Source organism: Ziziphus jujuba, chromosome 4 (assembly GCF_031755915.1).
Source record: "Ziziphus jujuba cultivar Dongzao chromosome 4, ASM3175591v1".
NCBI classification, from domain to species: domain Eukaryota; kingdom Viridiplantae; phylum Streptophyta; class Magnoliopsida; order Rosales; family Rhamnaceae; genus Ziziphus; species Ziziphus jujuba.
In genome coordinates this window covers 8,999,144-9,019,577 of record NC_083382.1, presented here as the reverse complement: position 1 = coordinate 9,019,577, position 20,434 = coordinate 8,999,144, and the positions used below count along the sequence as shown (strand labels likewise).

The 20,434-nt window shown below is 32.7% G+C and overlaps 2 protein-coding genes across 2 annotated transcripts; both read left to right on the top strand.

Annotated features, from left to right (window-relative positions):
- The first annotated feature begins 6,220 nt into the window (after positions 1–6,220).
- LOC125422065 (peptidyl serine alpha-galactosyltransferase) lies at positions 6,221–12,047 on the top strand. Its single transcript, XM_048472519.2, has 8 exons — positions 6,221–6,522; positions 7,739–7,909; positions 8,033–8,171; positions 8,942–9,142; positions 9,317–9,759; positions 10,836–11,003; positions 11,107–11,338; positions 11,460–12,047. The coding sequence occupies exons 1-8, from the start codon at positions 6,221–6,223 to the stop codon at positions 12,045–12,047; spliced, it is 2,244 nt and encodes a 747-aa protein (XP_048328476.2).
- A 2,475-nt stretch (positions 12,048–14,522) lies between these two features.
- On the top strand, positions 14,523–19,589 carry LOC107416690 (uncharacterized). Its single transcript, XM_060816727.1, has 7 exons — positions 14,523–14,580; positions 14,684–15,385; positions 15,668–15,817; positions 17,383–17,469; positions 17,994–18,038; positions 18,128–18,588; positions 18,975–19,589. The coding sequence occupies exons 1-7, from the start codon at positions 14,523–14,525 to the stop codon at positions 19,587–19,589; spliced, it is 2,118 nt and encodes a 705-aa protein (XP_060672710.1).
- The last annotated feature ends 845 nt before the right edge of the window (positions 19,590–20,434 follow it).

Sequence of the window (20,434 nt, the reverse complement as noted above, 5' to 3'; positions counted from 1 at the left end):
CATGTTTACATCTCCCCACCCGACACGGAAATGGGCAAGGATTGAAACTACCTCGAACATTTCTATTCCCCACTTTTACTTGTCGGTGACTTAAGTACCTTTATTCGAATCCTGCAACTTCCTTTATCGTGCCAAACCATAATGTCATCTAGTGAGCATTCCACACATCTTTGTACCCTTGGGGTGTATCGCATACATTGAATCACATGCTTCCTTTAGGATCTCCTTTTTGAACTCAACGATGTCCTACTCTTGGACTCTCAATTGGCGATACTCAAATCTTAAGTCGCTCTTAGAAAAACCATAACATAAAATAAATAATAAAATATATTTTTCAAATATACCACCAACATAAAATATACACAATTTATCAACCCAAATTAAATTTCCAAACTTCTTCAAAAATCAAAATATAATTTATGAAATTTACTAATTAAATCAATGAAATAATAAATAATATGAAAATTATTTTAATTAGTTTAAGATACCTTTACTTGCATAGACAATTGTTAAAATTCCACATTGGAACAATAATAAAACATGAATAAATGCATAAAATCATATATTAAAATCCATAGCATAAAATGAAATATGCACGCTCGTAGTGGAGATACGTACGATACCTTCTAACATGCTACGTGATCCATGATTCCAGCTGTCGCCGGTACTCTGCTACCAATACAAACCAGGGTGGTTACCTATATTGGCCGTCCAATCCCTTGGACTCGTAGGATGATTATGGAGCTAGCTCTACATGGACCACATTGGTTCGCCGCCTCCGTATGGTGCAGTATAATATCAAACAATATAACATACAAATACATGTACGAACATAAACAAAAAATACTTGAATAAAATACCTTTAATTTCAAATATCACTTTGAAAAGCATTTAATTTTTTAATAATCGTTCGGGAAAAATATTTTGACACCTTGAGGTTGATCGACACACATCCATACTCGACAACAAGTATCGATTATGGGTGGTGACCTTGCTAAATCGTTAATAGCCGATACACACCCTTAGGCAATCATCCTTCTTCTCCATGAATGAAACAAATGCCATTCACGATGATAAGCTTGACATAGTGAAACCTTTATTCACTAAATCTTGCAGTTAAGCCTTTAAGTCCTTTAACTTTAATGGAGTCGCGCGGTATGGCGGTACTGAAACAGAGCGATGTCCAAAGCCAAATCAATAATGATTCGATATCCTTTTTATGGTCGTAATCCAGATAACTTGCTGGAAAAATGCTTTCGAATTGCTTCCCACTATTAGCGGTTCCAACGCTCACCATCTTCTTTGGCATCAACCACCTGGGTCAAATACCTTTGACAACCATTATCCGATAGCTCATTGGAGACGAGGACAGAAATTAACCACAGCAACGGCCTCCTAACTCCTCCACAAAGCACCACTTCAGGTAAGCTGAATCACTTTAACTTTACTCCTTTATGGTAGCGGTCCATAAACATAAGAACTACTCACTCCATATCTAGCGCTTCAGATCCCAAAAAGATTCAAAGATTGGATCTGCCCCCATTACTTGACCTTCAAAAAGAAAAGGCAATCCTCGACCATCGACTAGGCCATAGGAATTCCCCGTTAGGATAGGTAATTCTAATTGACACCCTCGAAGATTAGGGTTATTCAAACTCGGGCAACGAATTTGTTTCGAGACAAAGGGAACGAACACTTTAAGACGGGTAAAATGAGAGATTAGACGCGGATGGGATGCACAACAATGCACAATCCCTTAGGAATACTAGAACCTAGAGCTCTGATACCAACTGTCAGGACCCGTCCAAAATTCCTCACCGGAAACCTAGATAAGCCCTGATCCTAGGGAAACCCTACCGGACCCTCCATTAGAAAATCCGGCAGAACCTCCCCTAAGGGTTGGACTTACCACAAATTTCCTGCACTGAAAACACACTTCTATATTCATCCCCTTATTCCTCCCACAATACTACAAATTGATTCCACAAATTTACAGCACTCCAAATGAATAACAGTAATCCAGTGTATAATTAATACATAAGTGTCCAGGACAGTATACAGAGTTTCATGAAGTGCTATTAAGTATAGAATACAACAAGGATGAAAGAAACATTACAATTGAAATAAACGAAGACAAAGGTAACTTCTCGAACTACGACAGGGATGGAGATTTGGTTCCCCCCGGAAAAACGTCTACCACCCCTTGCACCTAAGGGAACGGAATTTAAAAATATGAGATGCTAATCATCTCAGTGAGTGACCCTATCTACTGAACACTTTTAATATTAATAATATAACAAATGAAGGAAATTAATTAATACCAACAATTAAATAGATAAATAAATAATAAACAATTGAAAGTAATAATTTCTCTCAAAATCCTCACTATTCACTCCGTTGGAAATGTTTCCTTTTTAAAACATTTTCACAAAACCCGTTATTTGTATTTTCCGAAAACCAAGGGATCAATTAATTTAATAAACAATAGATAAATACCCAAAACATAAATAAAATGTAATAAAATATAATAAATAATTTTTGAACACTTTGGGGTTTGAAATTTCTTTATCCGAAAATTTATACTTGACGCACCACACCATATACCAGTGATGCCCTCCGATACCCAACGTCCCGAGCACCGACTGGCGGGGAGATTAAAGAGAGAAACTTGCATACGGCACTTCGGCGTCTCGACAGTACCGCTGCTGAAACCGTCATCCTGGCCACGGAGGGGGGCGGCTATGTACACTATATAAAACTTGCCTACCCCAGGTCCAATGGCAACTCACGGGAGACATAATAACTTGCGCGCTAACCACATATACAACCAGAACACCAATACTGTATGAGTGCGTCTAAAATAATTATTAAATTTCTTATTACTGTACCGATTTTCCAAAATCGCCGTGGGAAATATACCAATTTTCAAATTTACCATCCCACATTTTCATTTAACATTTCCGGTACGAAACCATCGATAACGATATAAAAATAATTTTTCTTGTAACACGAGGTTCCATAAATAATATTCCATGGGCATAATTATAAAATTTAAACCACCAATTAAACCATTTATGCCCAAAGATAATATTAAAATCCAAATACAATTAATTAATGAAAATATTTTGCTCATGTGTAATAAATACAATTAAATTACAATAATAAAAATCGGGGTTTCTGAATAACCCAAAATTCTGTTTAGCACCAATAAATATATACATACTTATAAAATAATATTTTTCCATAATTATAATTAAATTTCCACCACATGAGCAGAATTCCAGATATCAATTTAACATCAAATAAATATAATTAATTATCCCAAAATATTTTTAAAGGTGGGTCACTCACCTGGAACACGCAATTAATCCAAGATCCTCCATGGGATCAATTCCACGACTCACCCGTGCTCCTAGAACAACAACATTACACATCTCAAATAAATTAATATTTTATTCAGGTAAATAATATCCGGTACCCGGGGGGTCCAACACAAACGTTAACCAAAATTGACAAATTATATGTCTATGGAAAGCTTGTTATGAGGATCACATTACCGACCTCCATTGAGCTCAATTCATCCGGCGGTGGTCAGAATTTGGCCGGAAAGTTTCGGCCGAGTTTAAACTTGAGGGATCTCTCAAACGGTGGGGAATTTGGGCAATCTAACCCCGGAAATGGACTCAGAGGGGTCGAAAATGGTGGGATAGAGATATGGGTCGAGCTGGGTTGGCCGGAAACAGCGAAAATCGCCGGAAAAACTTAACCCGCCGTCGCCGACTTCACCGGCCCGATCTGGGCGCGTCCGGTGGCGTCTAGCCGAAAAACTTGGAGGTCGGGGTCGCCGGGAACTGGGCTTCACCGGTGGCCGGCGCGTGTGGCCGTCCGGTCACTGAAATCCGGCCAAAACGATCGGTTAAAGAGAGAGGGGGAGAGAGTCAAAGGAGAGAGAGAGAGAGAGAGAAATGAAAAGAAAAAGAAAAGAAAAAAGAAAAGAAATAAAAATAAAATAAAATAATTAAATAATATTAAAAATAATATTATTATATAAAATAACAATAATAAAATAATATGATATTAAGCATGGTTGACATGTGGCACCTCAGCATGGTGACACATGGTCACATTTATTAAGTCACACGTGACACATTGTTAGACGTTTAAAAATAATATTAAAATAATACGATATTTTAAAATTTTGTAGGTCCATAACTTTTTAACCATACGTTCAAATTAGGCGTGCCGCTAGTCTATGAACTCGTATCGACGAGTACTCCACAACCATGCATGAGTCAAAGCTCAACTTTGCATAAATAAAAAGTCAACTCCGGCATCCCTTGAACAGTTTGGACCTCAACTTGTTTTACTCATATCTTTCAAACCGTAGCTCCTTTTCAACGTACTACTAATCTACGAACTCATGCCAATGTGTACTTCGTAACGGTATCTCAGTCAACCTAGAATTCCATCCGAGTCAAAAAGTCAACTTTTGATCCCTTGGTCAACGGTCAACCTCGGTCAAAGTTGGAAAATTTCCGTTGTACCTCGGAATGGAGTGTTACAATATGATACAACAAAAATTTAAAACAATCATATAAAAGGTAAATAGACACCTCATTGTTGACAAAACTGTTGGAGATTAGAGTATCTTCAATGGCTCTGTACATTAATTCTGTCCATTTAAAAATCTTTTGCTATATTAGATAAATAAATAAGGTTTTAAAAAAATAATTTCCAATGATTCTATGCATTAGTTCTGTTAAACTGATGTGGCAATAAAAGAAATAAAAATTGTAAAGGACATTGTCTATTTCTGAAAATTCTGTTAGATAGGCTGAGTCAACATTTTATTTATTTTTATTGACTTTTGTTAAAAGAAAAATAACTCTTGCGTGAACTTTTGATTTTTTTAATTAGATATAATTTTAAAATAAAAAATTACACATTAGCATTCCAGAACATTTGAAACAGAATCCATTGAAGAAAATTTGTTTAAAACATTATCTATTAAATAGAGAGAATACCATATAATCATGAACACTTTTCAAAATCAATATTACATAGACTCCAATAGAAAAAAAACTATTGGAGATGCTCTTAACTTTTAGGTTTATTGTTGATTATATGGGTGGTTTCACCGTTAGGAGTTGCAAGAATATGCCAACGTTTTAGTATTCTATACATATATAAATTTTTTTTTTTTGAATTACCACTATTTAACCCACCAAGTTATCAAGTTGTCATTCCTAATTATCATTACATATACTTTTTTATTCATTAAAAAAAATTATCTTCAATCACTAGCTGTTTTTATTTATTTATTTATTTTTTATTTTTAAATTAAGTTATAATAACTTATACTTTAAAGAGGATAGGGCATATTATAACCTCAACACCTGATAGTGTAAGTATGAGAGCATCTTTAATAACAAATACTATTTTTCTATTGACATTTATAAAATTTAGTATTTACATGAGCTTTCTAATTAATAAATGTCAACGCCAATGCTAAATTTTAGCATTAGTTTTTCAATAATATATGTTAAAAAATAACAATTCCAAATTGTAAATATTATTAAATGGTAATGGATTCCATATATTTCTATTTCTATCAGTTAAAAAAATGGTTTAAAATTAAAATTCTTATTAATAAATTATGCGAATCCATAAACTGTATTATATAGAACTCACTATCAAAATTTATCGATTATAAATTTGATATCAAATTTGACACTAAAAATGATATGGGTAGAATTTACCACTTAATGTTAGAGAATATAAAAAAGGTCTTCCTATGTGGTAATTTGGCAATTCAAAGCCAAAATAACATCCTATTCTAGTTTCTCTTAAAGGTATATATATATTGGACATATATAGAACTAAACCAACTTTAGTTGATCCTGAACCACTAGTTGACCATTTCAATTTTATGTTTTCAATTTTAAAGTTGAATTCGACAACGTGTTTACACTGCCTTTTTATTTTTTAGTAAAGGCAACGGGTTTACACTTGATATGAGGGGTAAAGAAAGTCTGCAGCGTAAAATGATTATTTAGTCTACTAAGAATAACAAATGATACTGGATTTAATTTTTATAAGTGGAAAAAGATTAAAGATTACTAATATTCAAAGTTGACCTACCTAGACTTCATCATTATAAAATCAAAGACTACGGATCATCCGTTTGAGAACCAACCATTTACAATTGTAATAAGCGGCAATGGCGGCGTTCTTGGTCACCGTCGTAGCATCGGTGATCATGTTGGGCGGGATCGTTGGTGGGCAGGATATGGAAACGGGTCAGGAAGGTAAAGGGAAGATCCACATGCTCTTCTGGGCTGAATGCACAAACTACTACGACTGGCAGACAGTGGGCCTTGTCCATAGCTTCAAGAAGGTCCAACAACCCGGTTCCATTACCCGACTCCTCAGCTGCGCGGTCGAGGAGGAGTACAAAGGGATGAACTTGGCTCCCACACACCACGTACCCTCCATCAACAGCCCCACGGGGACCCACGACTGGTAATCAGGCTAGTTTTCTTTTCGATCTTAATGCAGGGTATAGTTTTTTTTATGTCTGTTTGGTTTGTCTTTGTTTTACTTTTAGGTTTTTTCTTCTTTTTTTTTTTTTTTTTTCAATTCGTACATATAGTTTAGGTCTCTAACCCTTAAGGGTTTGCTTGGTGATATGCTATGATGGTGTTACAGACCATTAATTCTCCTCTGATTTTTTATTTTTATTATTATTATTTTTTAATGAATTGTCCTCTGATTTCCTTAAATATCTTTTTCTCGAGCACTTTACTATTTTTTGTTTTTTGGGGTCAACTTTTGTTTCTTGGAACTTTTTCCCAAAATATGTGATTTATGCGTGTTTTTTTAAGAAGTTTAATTTGTTTAAAATAATTACACGCCAATGAGAGTAGACCAAAATTATATCCATAGCTTTGAGATTTGTAAAATTATCACTTAACACCATCAAATTAATAAAAGTTAGAAAAATTATTTGATTATGATTAAGTTGACTTATTAATTGAAGTCTATTTTAGTCTTATGCATCAAATTAATTATTAAATTATACTTTATTCTTTATTTTATTTGCAAAGACATATATATAAAAAACAGCAATGGTTTAAATAGGAAAGCTAATAAATGACACTTTTTAAGTCTTGGTTATTATAAAAAATAAAAAGTGACATAATAATTTAATATTTATTTTAATAACTAAGGGTAATATACATTTTCAAACCATGGTTAAGTTTAGAAGGCTTAAGAGCATCTTCAATATCAATGTAAATTGTGAAAATAAACATATTATATAACAAATATTTCTTATAAATAATGCCTTAATAACATTGTTATTCAATGAAAATGTTTAGAATGTTGTGGTGAATGTCTATTTCAGAAGTTTTATTAGTCATTTTAAATTTTCTAAAAATTAAAATTTTTCTTAATTAACTATTTTTAAAAAAATAAAATATATAGTTGATTAATAATCATAAATAATTTTTTAACACATTAATATTGAAGAATAATTTTAAAATTGATTATTTATTTATATCATCTAAATTTTAAACAATGTCAAATTTTACACCATACATAGAAAGCAATTTACTTTCATCATCAGACATAACACATAAGCCATGATTTTTCAAATTTCATATGAGATTTTAATATTTCCCCGTTAAAATAACGATATCAAGTAGAGTTCACATTTTAATCTTGTTTTGTTTCGAAGGTATCTTGCCTGGAGCTGGGCGGCTGGAATTATGCACTGGCTTAATCAAAGTAAAGATGCAACGAATGTTGATTGGGTTGTGATTGTGGAGGCAAATATGATTCTCAGAGGTCCAATTGTACCTTGGCAACTTGGTGCCCACAAAGGCAGACCTGTTGTCTCTAACAATCAGTATTACACTTCATTTTTAATTAAATTTACTCAACCAGTTGATTTACATTTTAATTAAATGATTTCGGTATTAGCATAGATCAGGTTGACCTTAATTAGTGGGTTTCTCGATCTGTGTTATAGTGGGCTTATAGTAATTCATATAGAGGATCTTCGAGTATTGGCTCCGATATGGCTTTCAAAGATAGAAGGCAAAAGGAAATTAGATGCAACGAGCATCGAAGCCAACAGTGATAATAGATACTCTCTTGGTGGATCCCAAGTAAGCATGTCAACCTTCTTTGTTTAAATATAAAATTTAAATAACATACATGTGGCTAACAAAGTATTCTGGATCCAAAATAATAAATAAATAAATTATTTAATTATTTAATATTTTTGTTATAAACTGTCTTTCATTGATTGATCAAGTGGTCCTTAAAGAATCCGAAGGGATTTTCTTAAATTTTTGATATACTTTTTTTTTTTTTAAGTCATTTCTTAAAAAGAAAGTTCTTAGGAATTTTTTATTTAACTTTTTAATATAAAAAGTTTGTTTGATTTTTCAAATTTAAAAAATTAAAATTATTTTTTATTTTAATATTATATTGATTTTATGAAATGTATGCGGGAGAAGTTTTTATGCAACTATTATAATATTTTATAAATAATTCATATAAAAAAAATGATAAATAAGTAAAGTAATAAATATTTATAAAAAAATAAAAATAAAGGTGTTGCTGGAGGGTCATTTAAAAATTTACTCTATTATTTCAAAAAGTACTCTTTATCATAAAAATTATGTTTCTTATTTTAAAAAATCCTTTGAATGCTCTTAATTTATAACTCCTCCGCGCATGTTTCAAAAAGAAGAGTCTAATTAATTATTTAATTATTGAAAACTACTCCAAATTAATGTCATCATCGTCAAACTATATGTGCTTATAATGTCTGAGAGGGTAAGATCGTGAACTTTTAATGTATTTAAATTTTCAATGAGCTGAGGTTGATGATCATCTTCTTTTTCTTTTCCATTTTACATTAAAAATCCAGGTTGAAATTCAACTCGAGATCAATGATAACTTACTAATACATCCGGGTTTGGTTCCACGAGAGGGTGTTGAGCCTCTTGTTCTTCACTATGCTCTGCCTTTTAACGTCGGAAGTTGGTCATTCAGTAAATCAAATCACTTTGAAGACGACATTGCTTATAATTGTGGGCGGCTCTTTCCTCAGCCTCCTTCTCCCGCTGAGGTATCTAAAAAAAATGTGATCATATCATAATATTTACAACACCAGATAATTATCTATATATATAAAATTATTAGATATTAAACAAACATCAAATATGCACTAAAGAACAATCTAATAACAAAATCATTGTTTCTTTATAAGAATTTTTCAGAGGATCATTCGTATATTGTGCAGGTGATGTCAATAGAAACTGAGCCAAACAAGAGGCATGCACTATTATTAAGTATAGAGTGTGTTAACATTCTGAACGAAGGCATTATACAAAAACATGAAGAAATGGAGGCATGCCCGAAACCAATTCGGTCAAAATATGCAATCAGCCGAAGAAGAATAAGTGAGCTGAGCAGTGAACCAAATTTCCAGACTGAAAAAGGTGTAGGGCGGGAGCTCCTTCTAGAAGTCAAGACTGTGATAAATCCTAAGATCCACACAATTTTTGTTGCAGATTGTAGCCCTTTCTTGGATTGGCAAACCCTAGGGCTTGCTTATAGTTTTAATCAGAGCGGTCAGCCAGGATATATCACACGAATTCTCAGTTGTACTGAAGAAGATTTAAACAGCTATATCGGCCTTGACTTGGTTTCCACTTATCCTACCAGTCGCGGAACGAGCCATTGGTAATATATATTTATATATTCTTCAATGAATTATCTCTTAGTTTATCCTTGGAAAGCATAATAACATGGACAGTAAAAATAGGATTCATATTGATTAATCTATTGAGCTTTTACATATTATTCTTATACGATTTTTTTTAATGCTAAAACTTTAATATTGGAAAGCGAATCTTTAAGGCTAAGCAATTAAATTTCTATTAGGTAGGTTCTACCTTAAATATCCACATGGGCATGTTTTTGAGAATAAGTTGGAAAATAATTTTAGGAGAGCATTTCCGTATTATATATTTATATATATTCTCATGTTTATATTCTTTATCCTTTCAATTACTTGAAAATGTGAAAAAAGATACGTTTATATATAAAATTTTATTTTTTGGATGATGGAGCTCAAGATACGTGGATATCTTTGGTGAAATAAGTATATCCTGAATTGGATATGTGTATAAATTAATTTCAATGCGTATTTAGAAAAGAATATGGGTATGTCGCTTAGGATATCCTGAGTTACATTTGCTTGGGAGAAAATTTCCCTTTATATATATATATATATATATATTTGGTTTTTAGATTTTTTTTTTTTAATAATCTTTTAAATTGATTCAAGAATTATAATATAAAAATTTATTTAGAATATATAGAAGCAATATAGGAGTAGACTTTGCCATCATAGGATTTTAATATGCTACTACTCATGTATTCCATCATTACATTTAATTTATAATTTTAAAAGAATATAAATGTTAATAAAAGAGGGTTTTTTTTTTTCTTTTAATTTTTATAGCATTAATAAAAGAGTTTATGATGCTAAATTCATTCATCAATTTCATGTGGATCTAATTCAGTTTCGTCTATATAGATAAATATATTTGAATTCGAAGTTTTTGTCCCATTTTATAATTTTTAAGTCTTTCTCAATGCTCCTCTAATTACAAATTAATATTGGTGATACAAGAAGTTCAGATAACTGCATACAATTTTTATTTTTAAAAAAATAACAGTTTTAGAAGCCATGGCAGTTAAATATGGCCTAAGACTATTAACTATATGTTTATTCTATATGCATATTTTGTCAGGCACTCATCAGCAATTAGGAAACCAGCTGCAATCTTAGATTGGCTCCAAAATGGAAATGTTGATGCAGATTTCATTGTGATTCTTGATCCGGACATGATCTTGAGGGGTCCCATTACTCCCGGAATGTTCAAAGCAGAACTTGGTCGGCCAGTTTCAACCCCCAGTCAGTATGTGTCAAAAAACCATCTTCCACTCATGATCTTTGTAGTCGTTCGATCTCTTTCTATTTTAACAGTCGCCTTATAATTTGTTTTTCTAATATCTACTTAGGTATGCTGGAAACCATAGCTCTTACATTAATGTCGATGGTGCTTGCGAAAGGATGGGGAGTGTTATTATAATCCATAAAAAGGATCTTGAGAGAATCGCTCCGGAATGGTTGCATAAAACGGAGGAGATATTAGACAATGTTCATTATAATTCACTGTCAAATCCCACCACCATAGATCAATATGATTTTGGATCCCTTATCAACTGTGGTTACTCATCGGCCGCAACAGAGGTATAAATATATATATATATATATATATTTAGATATACCGCTCAATTAATTTGTGATGCAACGTTCTATGTATTTTTGAACAAAACACTAATATTACATTTCTTAATTGATGTGTGTAAAGCTGGGACTAGAGCATGTTATAAACAATCGACTGGTAACAGATGTAGGAAAACTTCCTGAAGCTGGGGTGAGCTACAGAGCTTTATACTATGGGAGAAAATTCAGTATCGGGGATTGGAATTTTGATAAGACAGAGTGGAGGGATGCTAACTTGGTGAATGAATGCTGGGAACAGTTCCCAGAGCCCCCCAGTCGATCTGCATTAAACCAGCCGACAGAAACCAAATTTCTTCGACGGGATCAGTACAGTAGAGAAATCATGACGACACTGAACAAAGCGCTGCATCTGCATCATGTAAGGAGGAAATGCTCAACTAATTATGTCCCTGAAGTAACCATTGGGACCAATGGGACGTCAATATCTTATCTTCTGTACGCACCTATTTTGATTTTCTTTATAATTATACTGGCCATCAAGGTATTTCCTAAGCGTTCCCCTATACCTGACAAAACATTTGTTGACCTGGAGAAAGCTGATACGCCAGCCGATGCGACATACTGGCGTAAGAAGAGCCCACGAGAGACCTTACCTCTAGATTCCCCTAGAAAAGTATTGTCTCCAGAGAAGTCGCGACGTGCTAGAGTTTGAATTATTAAGGTTCTGCCGTGTTGATAGAATTCAATAATATAGACTTTACTGCTTAATAAAATGGTATATTATCGTTCATATGTCAACAGAATAAATAAACAAAATTACGCTGTTTTTTATTTTATTTTTTTAGCTGTATTTAATTGCTTATTAAAAAGGTTTGCTATTGCAACAACCATTTATTTGTTCTTATGCTACCCATTAAAATCGACCCTATTTAATTAAAAAAAAAAATGGTATTCTGCAGGAAAAAAATTATTTGAAAAAGAAAATTGTTATTATATAGATTTAAAAGGTTTGACTACTCTTAGGAGTTAGGAGCATCATCGTGCTGTTTCTTTAAATATGTTTGGCGAAAGCCCTGACTGGATATTGACGGATGATGTATCTAATCTTTGTTTTCTTCAATGAGATGTAGTTTTTTTCATAAACAATAATAATAAAAAGAACTAATAATGTTCTTCCCTTTGGGGACATCCGATACGAACTTGTACGAAAATTGATTTTTTTACTTGATCAATCTAGTCAAAAATCATTTTCAGGGTGTTAGATAATAATTAAGTGACAATTTTTCAAAATTCATGGGTTAACCGTATTTTCATTAAACCTTTGTCTTTGATTTTCATCAAACCTCAAAAAGATAATTATGTAAGGTTTCCCATGTAATAAATATATTACACATATCTTTTTGTATAGTCATGATGCACGTATCGTTAAATTATTCCGCATATACGTACTGGCATGGGGATGCTCGGATGGGACATTTAATACGAAAATAAGCATCCCACCAACCACCGTTGGTGTGACCTGAATCACTAACAAATGTCTAAATTTTATAATTATTGATTTTCTATTTATATATAAATATGTATGGATCGTATCATAAATTTTAAACATCCATAAATAGATCAGAGACCTTGTGTTTGGTTACATTTTTCAATGTCAAAGTCTTTTTTAACATATTTTTCTCCCATATTTTTAGTTGACAAGTTGCCAGTGGCATGTTAATATATGTTAGGTTTAATATTGTTTATAGGCTCAAAAAGAAACTGACGTATTCTTTAGATTTTGCAAAAGAAATTAATGCAACGATTCACCGACTCCAGTCGAAAAGTTGGACATGCGTGTTACTTGTATTATTTTATTTATTTTATTTATCTCCATTTACTTGTAGGTTTCTTAGCCAATATACACCTCGTATAGTTTGTGAAGGATGAGAGAGGACTGATAAATTACAATTTCCCGTTCTGCTCAAGTATTGCAACATATTAATTTATAAAAAAGGTATTGTAATATATTGTAAATCATGTAAATCTACATGGTTATTACAGATTACCCATTAGTATTGTATATGCAAATGAGTTTGTAACCTAAAGATAATTAATAAATTGGCTAGCAAATTTAGAGAGATGGTACTATTAAAGCTAATATCAGAGATACGATTAGGCCAGAATTTAGTTGAACCATACTTTAAAAAATTGTAAATTGAAAGCCTATTAAAAATGAAAGATGGTATTAATTTTTATCAATGGCAATAACCAATAGAAGAGTTCATTTTTTCAAATTAGATTGTTAAGATAAAAATTATAAAAAATAAATGTTATTTATCATTAATTATAAATGATCATTAGTGGTATTCATATATATCAAATAACAATTTAAATAATTACTATTAAATAATATAATTAAATATTTAATTAAAATTTGATATATAAAATGATATTCATTATCAGATCAATAATAAAATTTAATAATTATAACATAATTAAAAACCACCGATGAGTAATAATTAAGTCGACGCAAGACTTGTTAAAAATACCATTTTAGTCTCAAATTAATACCTTTAAAAATAAAAATTTACTTACTACTTTTTATGCTCTCTCTATTGTATCTCAATCTTTTTTCTCCACATTTTCTTACTTTATTTTCTCCATTCAATTTCTCACTATAAATTTTCTCTTTTCATTCTCTATTTCTTTCTTGTTTCTTTTTTTATTTTTTTTTATTTTTTTATTTTCCTTACAACTTTCTCTCTACCTTGTCTTTATGAGAGTCTCTTTATTTTTTCAAAAAAAAAAAAGAAAAAAGAAAAAACTAGTATTTAATACTTTTATGGTATATATCTGACCTTTGACTTTTAATAACATGCTGCTTGTCTCACCTGTTATTTGAATATTTACTTTTGGCACATATTCAGAAGTTATCAACCAAAAAATACAATATATATTTAGAAATTACTCACTTTGTATTTCGGTCTCCTATACAATACCTTTTTCTTTTTCTTTTTTTCTTTTTTTTGGATCAAGTGGGAAATTTATATATAACTCAATACGCAATAACTTACAAGTAAGACATATGACCAAATCCGGTCATTGTTTAATCAGAAAAACTAAACGTACGCAGACACATGACAAAACAGTTATATAAGATCTCAAAGAGGTCAAGTGGGAGCTAGCTTTTTGAATAGCAGCAGGAATGGAAACTGATTCATCACAATCCCTGGTTACCGGAAGACATAGAATCAGACCAACCGGTAAGCTTTCTGCAAGCGATCGATGAGACTAAATATATAAATATATATGCGCTAGGTAATTAAAGCTTCGTTGATTTCTCTAATTGTACCTCTTTGTTTTCAGTGCGATGGCTGATATTCCTTTGGGCAAGTAGGCTTATTATCCAAACAACACCCTATCTCATACGCTTCCATTCGGCTATTCAACATCTCATTCACCAAATATATCACCAGCTAATGATCCGCTTATCACATCACCCGCTCACATTCTCGTCTTCAACAGTAAGATCGTCGGACCAACAACATCATGTGACAGCTGATATTCATGCAACCTCCTGCAACTCTAACTGCTATCTGCCACTCTACAAAGCCGCAATCACAGGCGACTGGGATAGCGCTTCGAAATTCATGCACCGTTATCATATTAGACCCACCGTTGCGATCACACCGCATTTGGAAACAGCACTTCACGTGGCGGTGGGGAGTACAAGCAAGTCGTCACTGAAATTTGTGGAGAATATATTAGCGGCGATGGCGCCGGAGGATATTTGCACTTCGGTGAATCAAGACGGCGAGACTGCCCTCAGTGTGGCTGCGACAGTGGGTAACACTAAGGCAGCAGAGATGTTGGTGAGAAAGAATCCACGGCTTCCCAATGTTCCCAACGGCAAAAAAATTGTGCCGCTTGTTGATGCTGCACTTTATGGACAACGGGAGATGCTCATATATTTGTTGATGGTTACTGACGACAATGTCGAACCAAGTCCTTTTACTGGTGAATCTGGAGTTTTGCTCTTGACCCTTGTCATAAATTCTGGATTTTATGGTAACTGCCTAGTCGGCTTATCTATTATTACAACTTTAATATATATATATATATATATATAGTCTATAAAATTAAAATTCCACTTTTATAGTACTTTAACATGGTATAGAGAGCTGCTGATCATGGGTTCAATTCGGTCCTATCACTGCTAATTTATTTCCGCTTTGATATCTTGAGCGGCCTTTATTGTTCCATTATGGGATTTCCTACGTTAATTTATGCCATTTTGCAAAGCTAAGCATATCGCCTGGGCGTTATATAACTGGATGTGTATATTTGCAGATGTGGCTAAATATTTGGCTGACAAATACCCTGATATGGGCAAAAGAAAATATGCTGGTAAAGGAAGTGCTTTGAGTATTCTCGCCAAAAAACCTTCTGCTTTCCGAAGTGGAACTGTCACGAACTTTTGGCAAAAAGTTCTTTATGCTTGTAAGTTTTCTTTGCGCAAATATATGTTTGTTCATTTATATATTTATTTTTGGTAAATATGTGTTTAAAACTACATGGTTTGGTTAAAAAATAATAACAATGTAAAGAAGTAATTTTTTTCCAAATGGAATATAAACATAGGTCTTTTTCAAAAAATATATATATATATATAGTATTTTTTTATTTTTTATTTTCAAATAAATGGAATATATGGTACCATGGGCAGATTTAGTGTAGGGTCAGTGTTCTATCCCCAGTTACCTGTCACCTTACCTGTTCCTCTAAGAATGGTTGCCACATTATCTAAAATTACTTTGCCGTTGTTTACTCCATTAAGGTTTGTTTCGTCCGCCTCCTTGTTCATTTCTCCTTTTGCTCATACTGCCCAACCTTCAAACTGAAAGAGAGAGAGAGACAGAGAGAGAGAATCTGCTAAATGACCACTAACTTCGCTAGCTTTCAACCTCACACTTGAGCAGGTGTCAAAATTGTTTAGATTTTGAGAAAAAAAAAAATCCTCTTTTTACCTATTGTTTGGACTTTTATTTATTTATTTATTTTTTAACCCAAATACACAATACGTAGCGATAACCGATAAGATTGAAAGACTACAATTATTGGGCAATTGTAATTGGTGATTCGTGTTGTTCCCCCCCCCCCCCCCCCCCCCCCCCCCCCAAAAAAAAAGAAAAAGAAAAAAAAGCTAGTGTTCTTTAGATTTTGACTTCGTCACTGGGAACGTATGGAGTTCTGATGCATCTAGCGAACAAGTGAGCATAAAGGCTGATGGCATCGGCTTAGATCAAACACAAAAATAGGATTGTTCGCCAATTTTTCCGATTACAGTGTCAGTCAAAATCTATAAAAGAACTATAGTGTGTCTGATTTTTATTTTTCATTTTTTATTTTTTCAGCGTTTTGGTAAACGGAATAATTTAGAGGCAACATAAACTAAACTTGTTCTAAAATTTTTTTAATTAGCGTGGCAATCATAGACGAGGCCAATAGTGTCAAACATGTTTGAAAATTCTAAACGACTTCATAAATGAGTCCTTACATGGAAAGTGAAGTTTATTGTCAATTCCCGTTTTCTAGCGAAACATCACGGAAATAACACATAATTAAATGCCAAAATGTGGCTATCGACTTAATTTTATTATTCTTTTTCACGTTTAATTTCAAGCAAAAATTTTATTTTGCTATTTGTTTTCCAAAAAAGTCTTAACTCAAAACAAATATTATAGAGTATTTTATTTTAGGTTGATCTTGAAGTATTTTATTTTAGAACAATTTGCAGATATTTTGAATTGAAAAAATACTTTTATTATTGTATGCCAAATCTTTTTTTAAAATTTTTTTAAGATCCTTTAAAAAAAAACTCATTGATGTCGTATTGAAATGTTAAAGTGACAATAGCAAAACTCTTATTGATATGGTATTACTGATATGAATGTTATTTTAGCAAAGTTTTTCAACTGTCAGGTTCTAATCCATTCATTTTTAACTACTCTTATCAACTTCTCTCAATGAATTAAGGAATAACTGATCCCTTGTTTGGTGTTAAGGTATTCCGATGAAGAAGGGCAATTTGCCTCTGAGTGGAAACGGGGCGGGTGCAGCAGGAAGGTCCATAGTGACTCTACAGAAATCCGGTTCGTTCATCATTTGATTTGTTTAACTATATATTAACAACAACAAATAAGGGTGTAGCACCAATGCCTATTTAGTTTCAAAATTTTTGAACTAAATTTACTTCTATAGTATTGAATTAGTTCCGATACTCTTGTAGTTTGCAAATCATGCAACATCTGTAAAAAAATTTTACATCATAACTTTTTTAAATTATATTAGTTCAAAACCAAATTTTCATTTCATTTATATTCCTGTTCAAAAAAGTTGAATCTCCTCGTATGCAGGGCATATAAATTTTAACAATTAAAAATTCATAGTTTGAAAGTTTTGAAAAACGTTACACCACTTAAAAATTTCAAAAGGTATTGATACCATAGATGTTGAAACTACAGAAGTAGTATTGGTGCCCAAAACCCACCCTACAACAAAAATTATCTTGAATTTGAATAGTGTGCATCAAGATATAGGCGTGTGTCTAAAAACAGACCCCACCCTGGAATTATTAGCGTATCCTAATATGGAATGCTTTAATGTTTTGTTACAGGAGGAAAGATACGTACGGTTCTTAAGTGGATTGCTGAGATGCTAGGTACAGGATATCATATTAACATTCATTATTTTCAGTTTGTCATTCAATTGTTGATATGGTGTCCACTTTTTGAACTTTGGTCTCTTCAGAGACACTGTTGATGATCAAGCATACAAGGGAGAGAAAATTAAATCATCACCAGGCTTGCCAACTTGTTAAATGCTTGTGCAAGCTAATTGTAAACATTGACGACTTGGAGGCCCCTGCGGATACTTCATGGATTAAGTCAATGTTTGAAAAGCCTCTCCTATCTGCAGCAAAGTTGGGTATTTCTGAGGTTGTAGAAGAAATTATACGAGCATTTCCCTCTGCAATATGGTTTTGTGATAATCAGAGACGCAACATTTTCCACCTAGCAGTCTTGGATCGACGTGAAAATGTTTTCAATCTCTTATATCAGATGACCGACAATAAGAAGTATCTGGTACAACAATATGACAAGCACACAAATACCATCTTGCATTTGGTGGCACGTTTGGCTCCTGAAGATCGATTGAATCTTGTTTCTGGTCCAGCTTTGCAAATGCAGCGTGAAATACAGTGGTACAAGGTACGTACAAATCAGTGTCTTTGGTGGAACTCGTAGAGATCCTTTTTAATTTGGTGTCCGTGTGAGTTATTATTAGTTTATTTAATCTCTTGCAGCTTGCTTTTTTAAGTTTATAGTTGGATGAGAAGCCAATATTTTTAAAGCACAAGGTAATTATATATAACTAAAGCAAAAGATTAAAAAAAGGGGAAAAAAAATTTGAAAACCAAAAGCCTAAAACGCTAACGTTATAACCAAAACTGCACTAACTGAGTAAATTTTTGGCCTTAATTATGTTAAATGGTAATTACCATTGATACCAAAAACTTAGTAGTTTAACAAATTATACGTTTATGATTGATGAACTAGGCTTGATACATAGCAATATTGAGACGTATGTCATGCAGGTCGTGGAAAAAATTGTACCGCCTTCGTATAAAGACAGAGAAAACGAAGAAGGAAAAACTCCTCTTGCGGTATTTATAGAAGATCACGAGAAATTACTTAGAGATGGAGAATCTTGGATGAGGAACACTGCACAATCATGCACGGTGGCTGCAACATTAGTAGCCACAGTGATGTTTGCTGCAGCAATTACTGTACCGGGTGGCAACGACCAAGAGAAAGGCCTTCCAATTTTCTCCGAAAGAAAATCCTTCATAGTCTTTATTATCTCAGATGCAATCTCTATGTTTTCGTCGGTTGCTTCAGTGTTGATGTTCTTGTTCATCCTCACCTCACGTTATGCACAAAGTGATTTTCTCCTAATCTTGCCCAGGAGACTAATTATTGGTTTTGTCACTCTGTTTTTGGCCATAACTTCTATGCTCGTAGCCTTTAGCGCTACTCTATATCTTGTATTAGGCCATAGAAAAACATGGATTGTAGCCCTTGTTGCTGCTCCTACCAGTCTGGTTGTGGTGCTGTTCCTATTTTTTCAAGTGCCCCTTCTTTGGGATATGATAATATCTATGCGTTTGGGGAGTACTTTTAAAAGGCAAAGCAAAGAAATATTGTACTAGTTTTTTTTTTTTTTTTTTAAAAAGTAAAATAAAGGTCTGAGATTATCAAAGAGCCATTAATTCTTTTGATATATGGTGTTCTTATTTTCTGACTTCTTAGCATATCTATGCATTTTGAATAGACGGAAGAATTCTCATTCCTCAATCTTTACAATTTCTAGTTATGTAATTGAAGTAACAACACTCTTTAGCACATTTCTTGACATTTACGTTTATGGTCTTGTGTTTTTCTTTTTCGTTTAAGAGATTTAAGCTTACGCGAATGTTAAAATGAGTTCAAAAAAATAAATAAATCTTGAAATGATTAATCATTTTAATCGTCTTAATTATTGTAGTGGCATAAATTGCGTATTCCACTCTAAATAATTTTTTCTAATATTTGACACCCGAAATTTACTAAAATTTTGCAACGTTGGTATTCTGTCAAGATACTTTAACAGATTTAATACGTGCCCAACCCTTGACCTTTCAAGTGTGGGCATATTTTGTCTTGTACCTCTACACTAAGCTCCGCTTTATCGTCTTCTTCTCCTCCATCATTATCTTCTTTTAATGATTCTCGTTCTGAATCTGCTTCATCTTATCTTCTTCATCTTATTATGTGAGAGAGTTTGCAGTTGCCTATTATGCTTCTTGATTCAATGAACTATACAATTGCCTATTATGGTTCTTGATTCAATGAACTACTATATATAGGTTACAATCTTGTGATTGAACAATTATAAACTGGATGAAGATTTTAATGATAGAACTCACCTCATCTTAAAAAGTAATTATTTTGAACGAGAATAATAAAGCGGAGGAGAAATTCAATAAAATATACAATTCTATTTGGACAGTATACT

Bases quoted from the DNA above. Each gene is read 5' to 3' on its own strand.
- LOC107416690 (XM_060816727.1), top strand. From the start codon at position 14,523: ATGGAAACTGATTCATCACAATCCCTGGTTACCGGAAGACATAGAATC. The intron at 14,581-14,683 runs GTAAGCTTTCTG...CTTTGTTTTCAG, and splicing joins ACATAGAATCAGACCAACCG to TGCGATGGCTGATATTCCTT. The intron at 17,470-17,993 runs GTTCGTTCATCA...GTTTTGTTACAG, and splicing joins AGTGACTCTACAGAAATCCG to GAGGAAAGATACGTACGGTT.
- LOC125422065 (XM_048472519.2), top strand. From the start codon at position 6,221: ATGGCGGCGTTCTTGGTCACCGTCGTAGCATCGGTGATCATGTTGGGC. The intron at 8,172-8,941 runs GTAAGCATGTCA...TTAAAAATCCAG, and splicing joins ACTCTCTTGGTGGATCCCAA to GTTGAAATTCAACTCGAGAT. The intron at 9,143-9,316 runs GTATCTAAAAAA...TATATTGTGCAG, and splicing joins AGCCTCCTTCTCCCGCTGAG to GTGATGTCAATAGAAACTGA.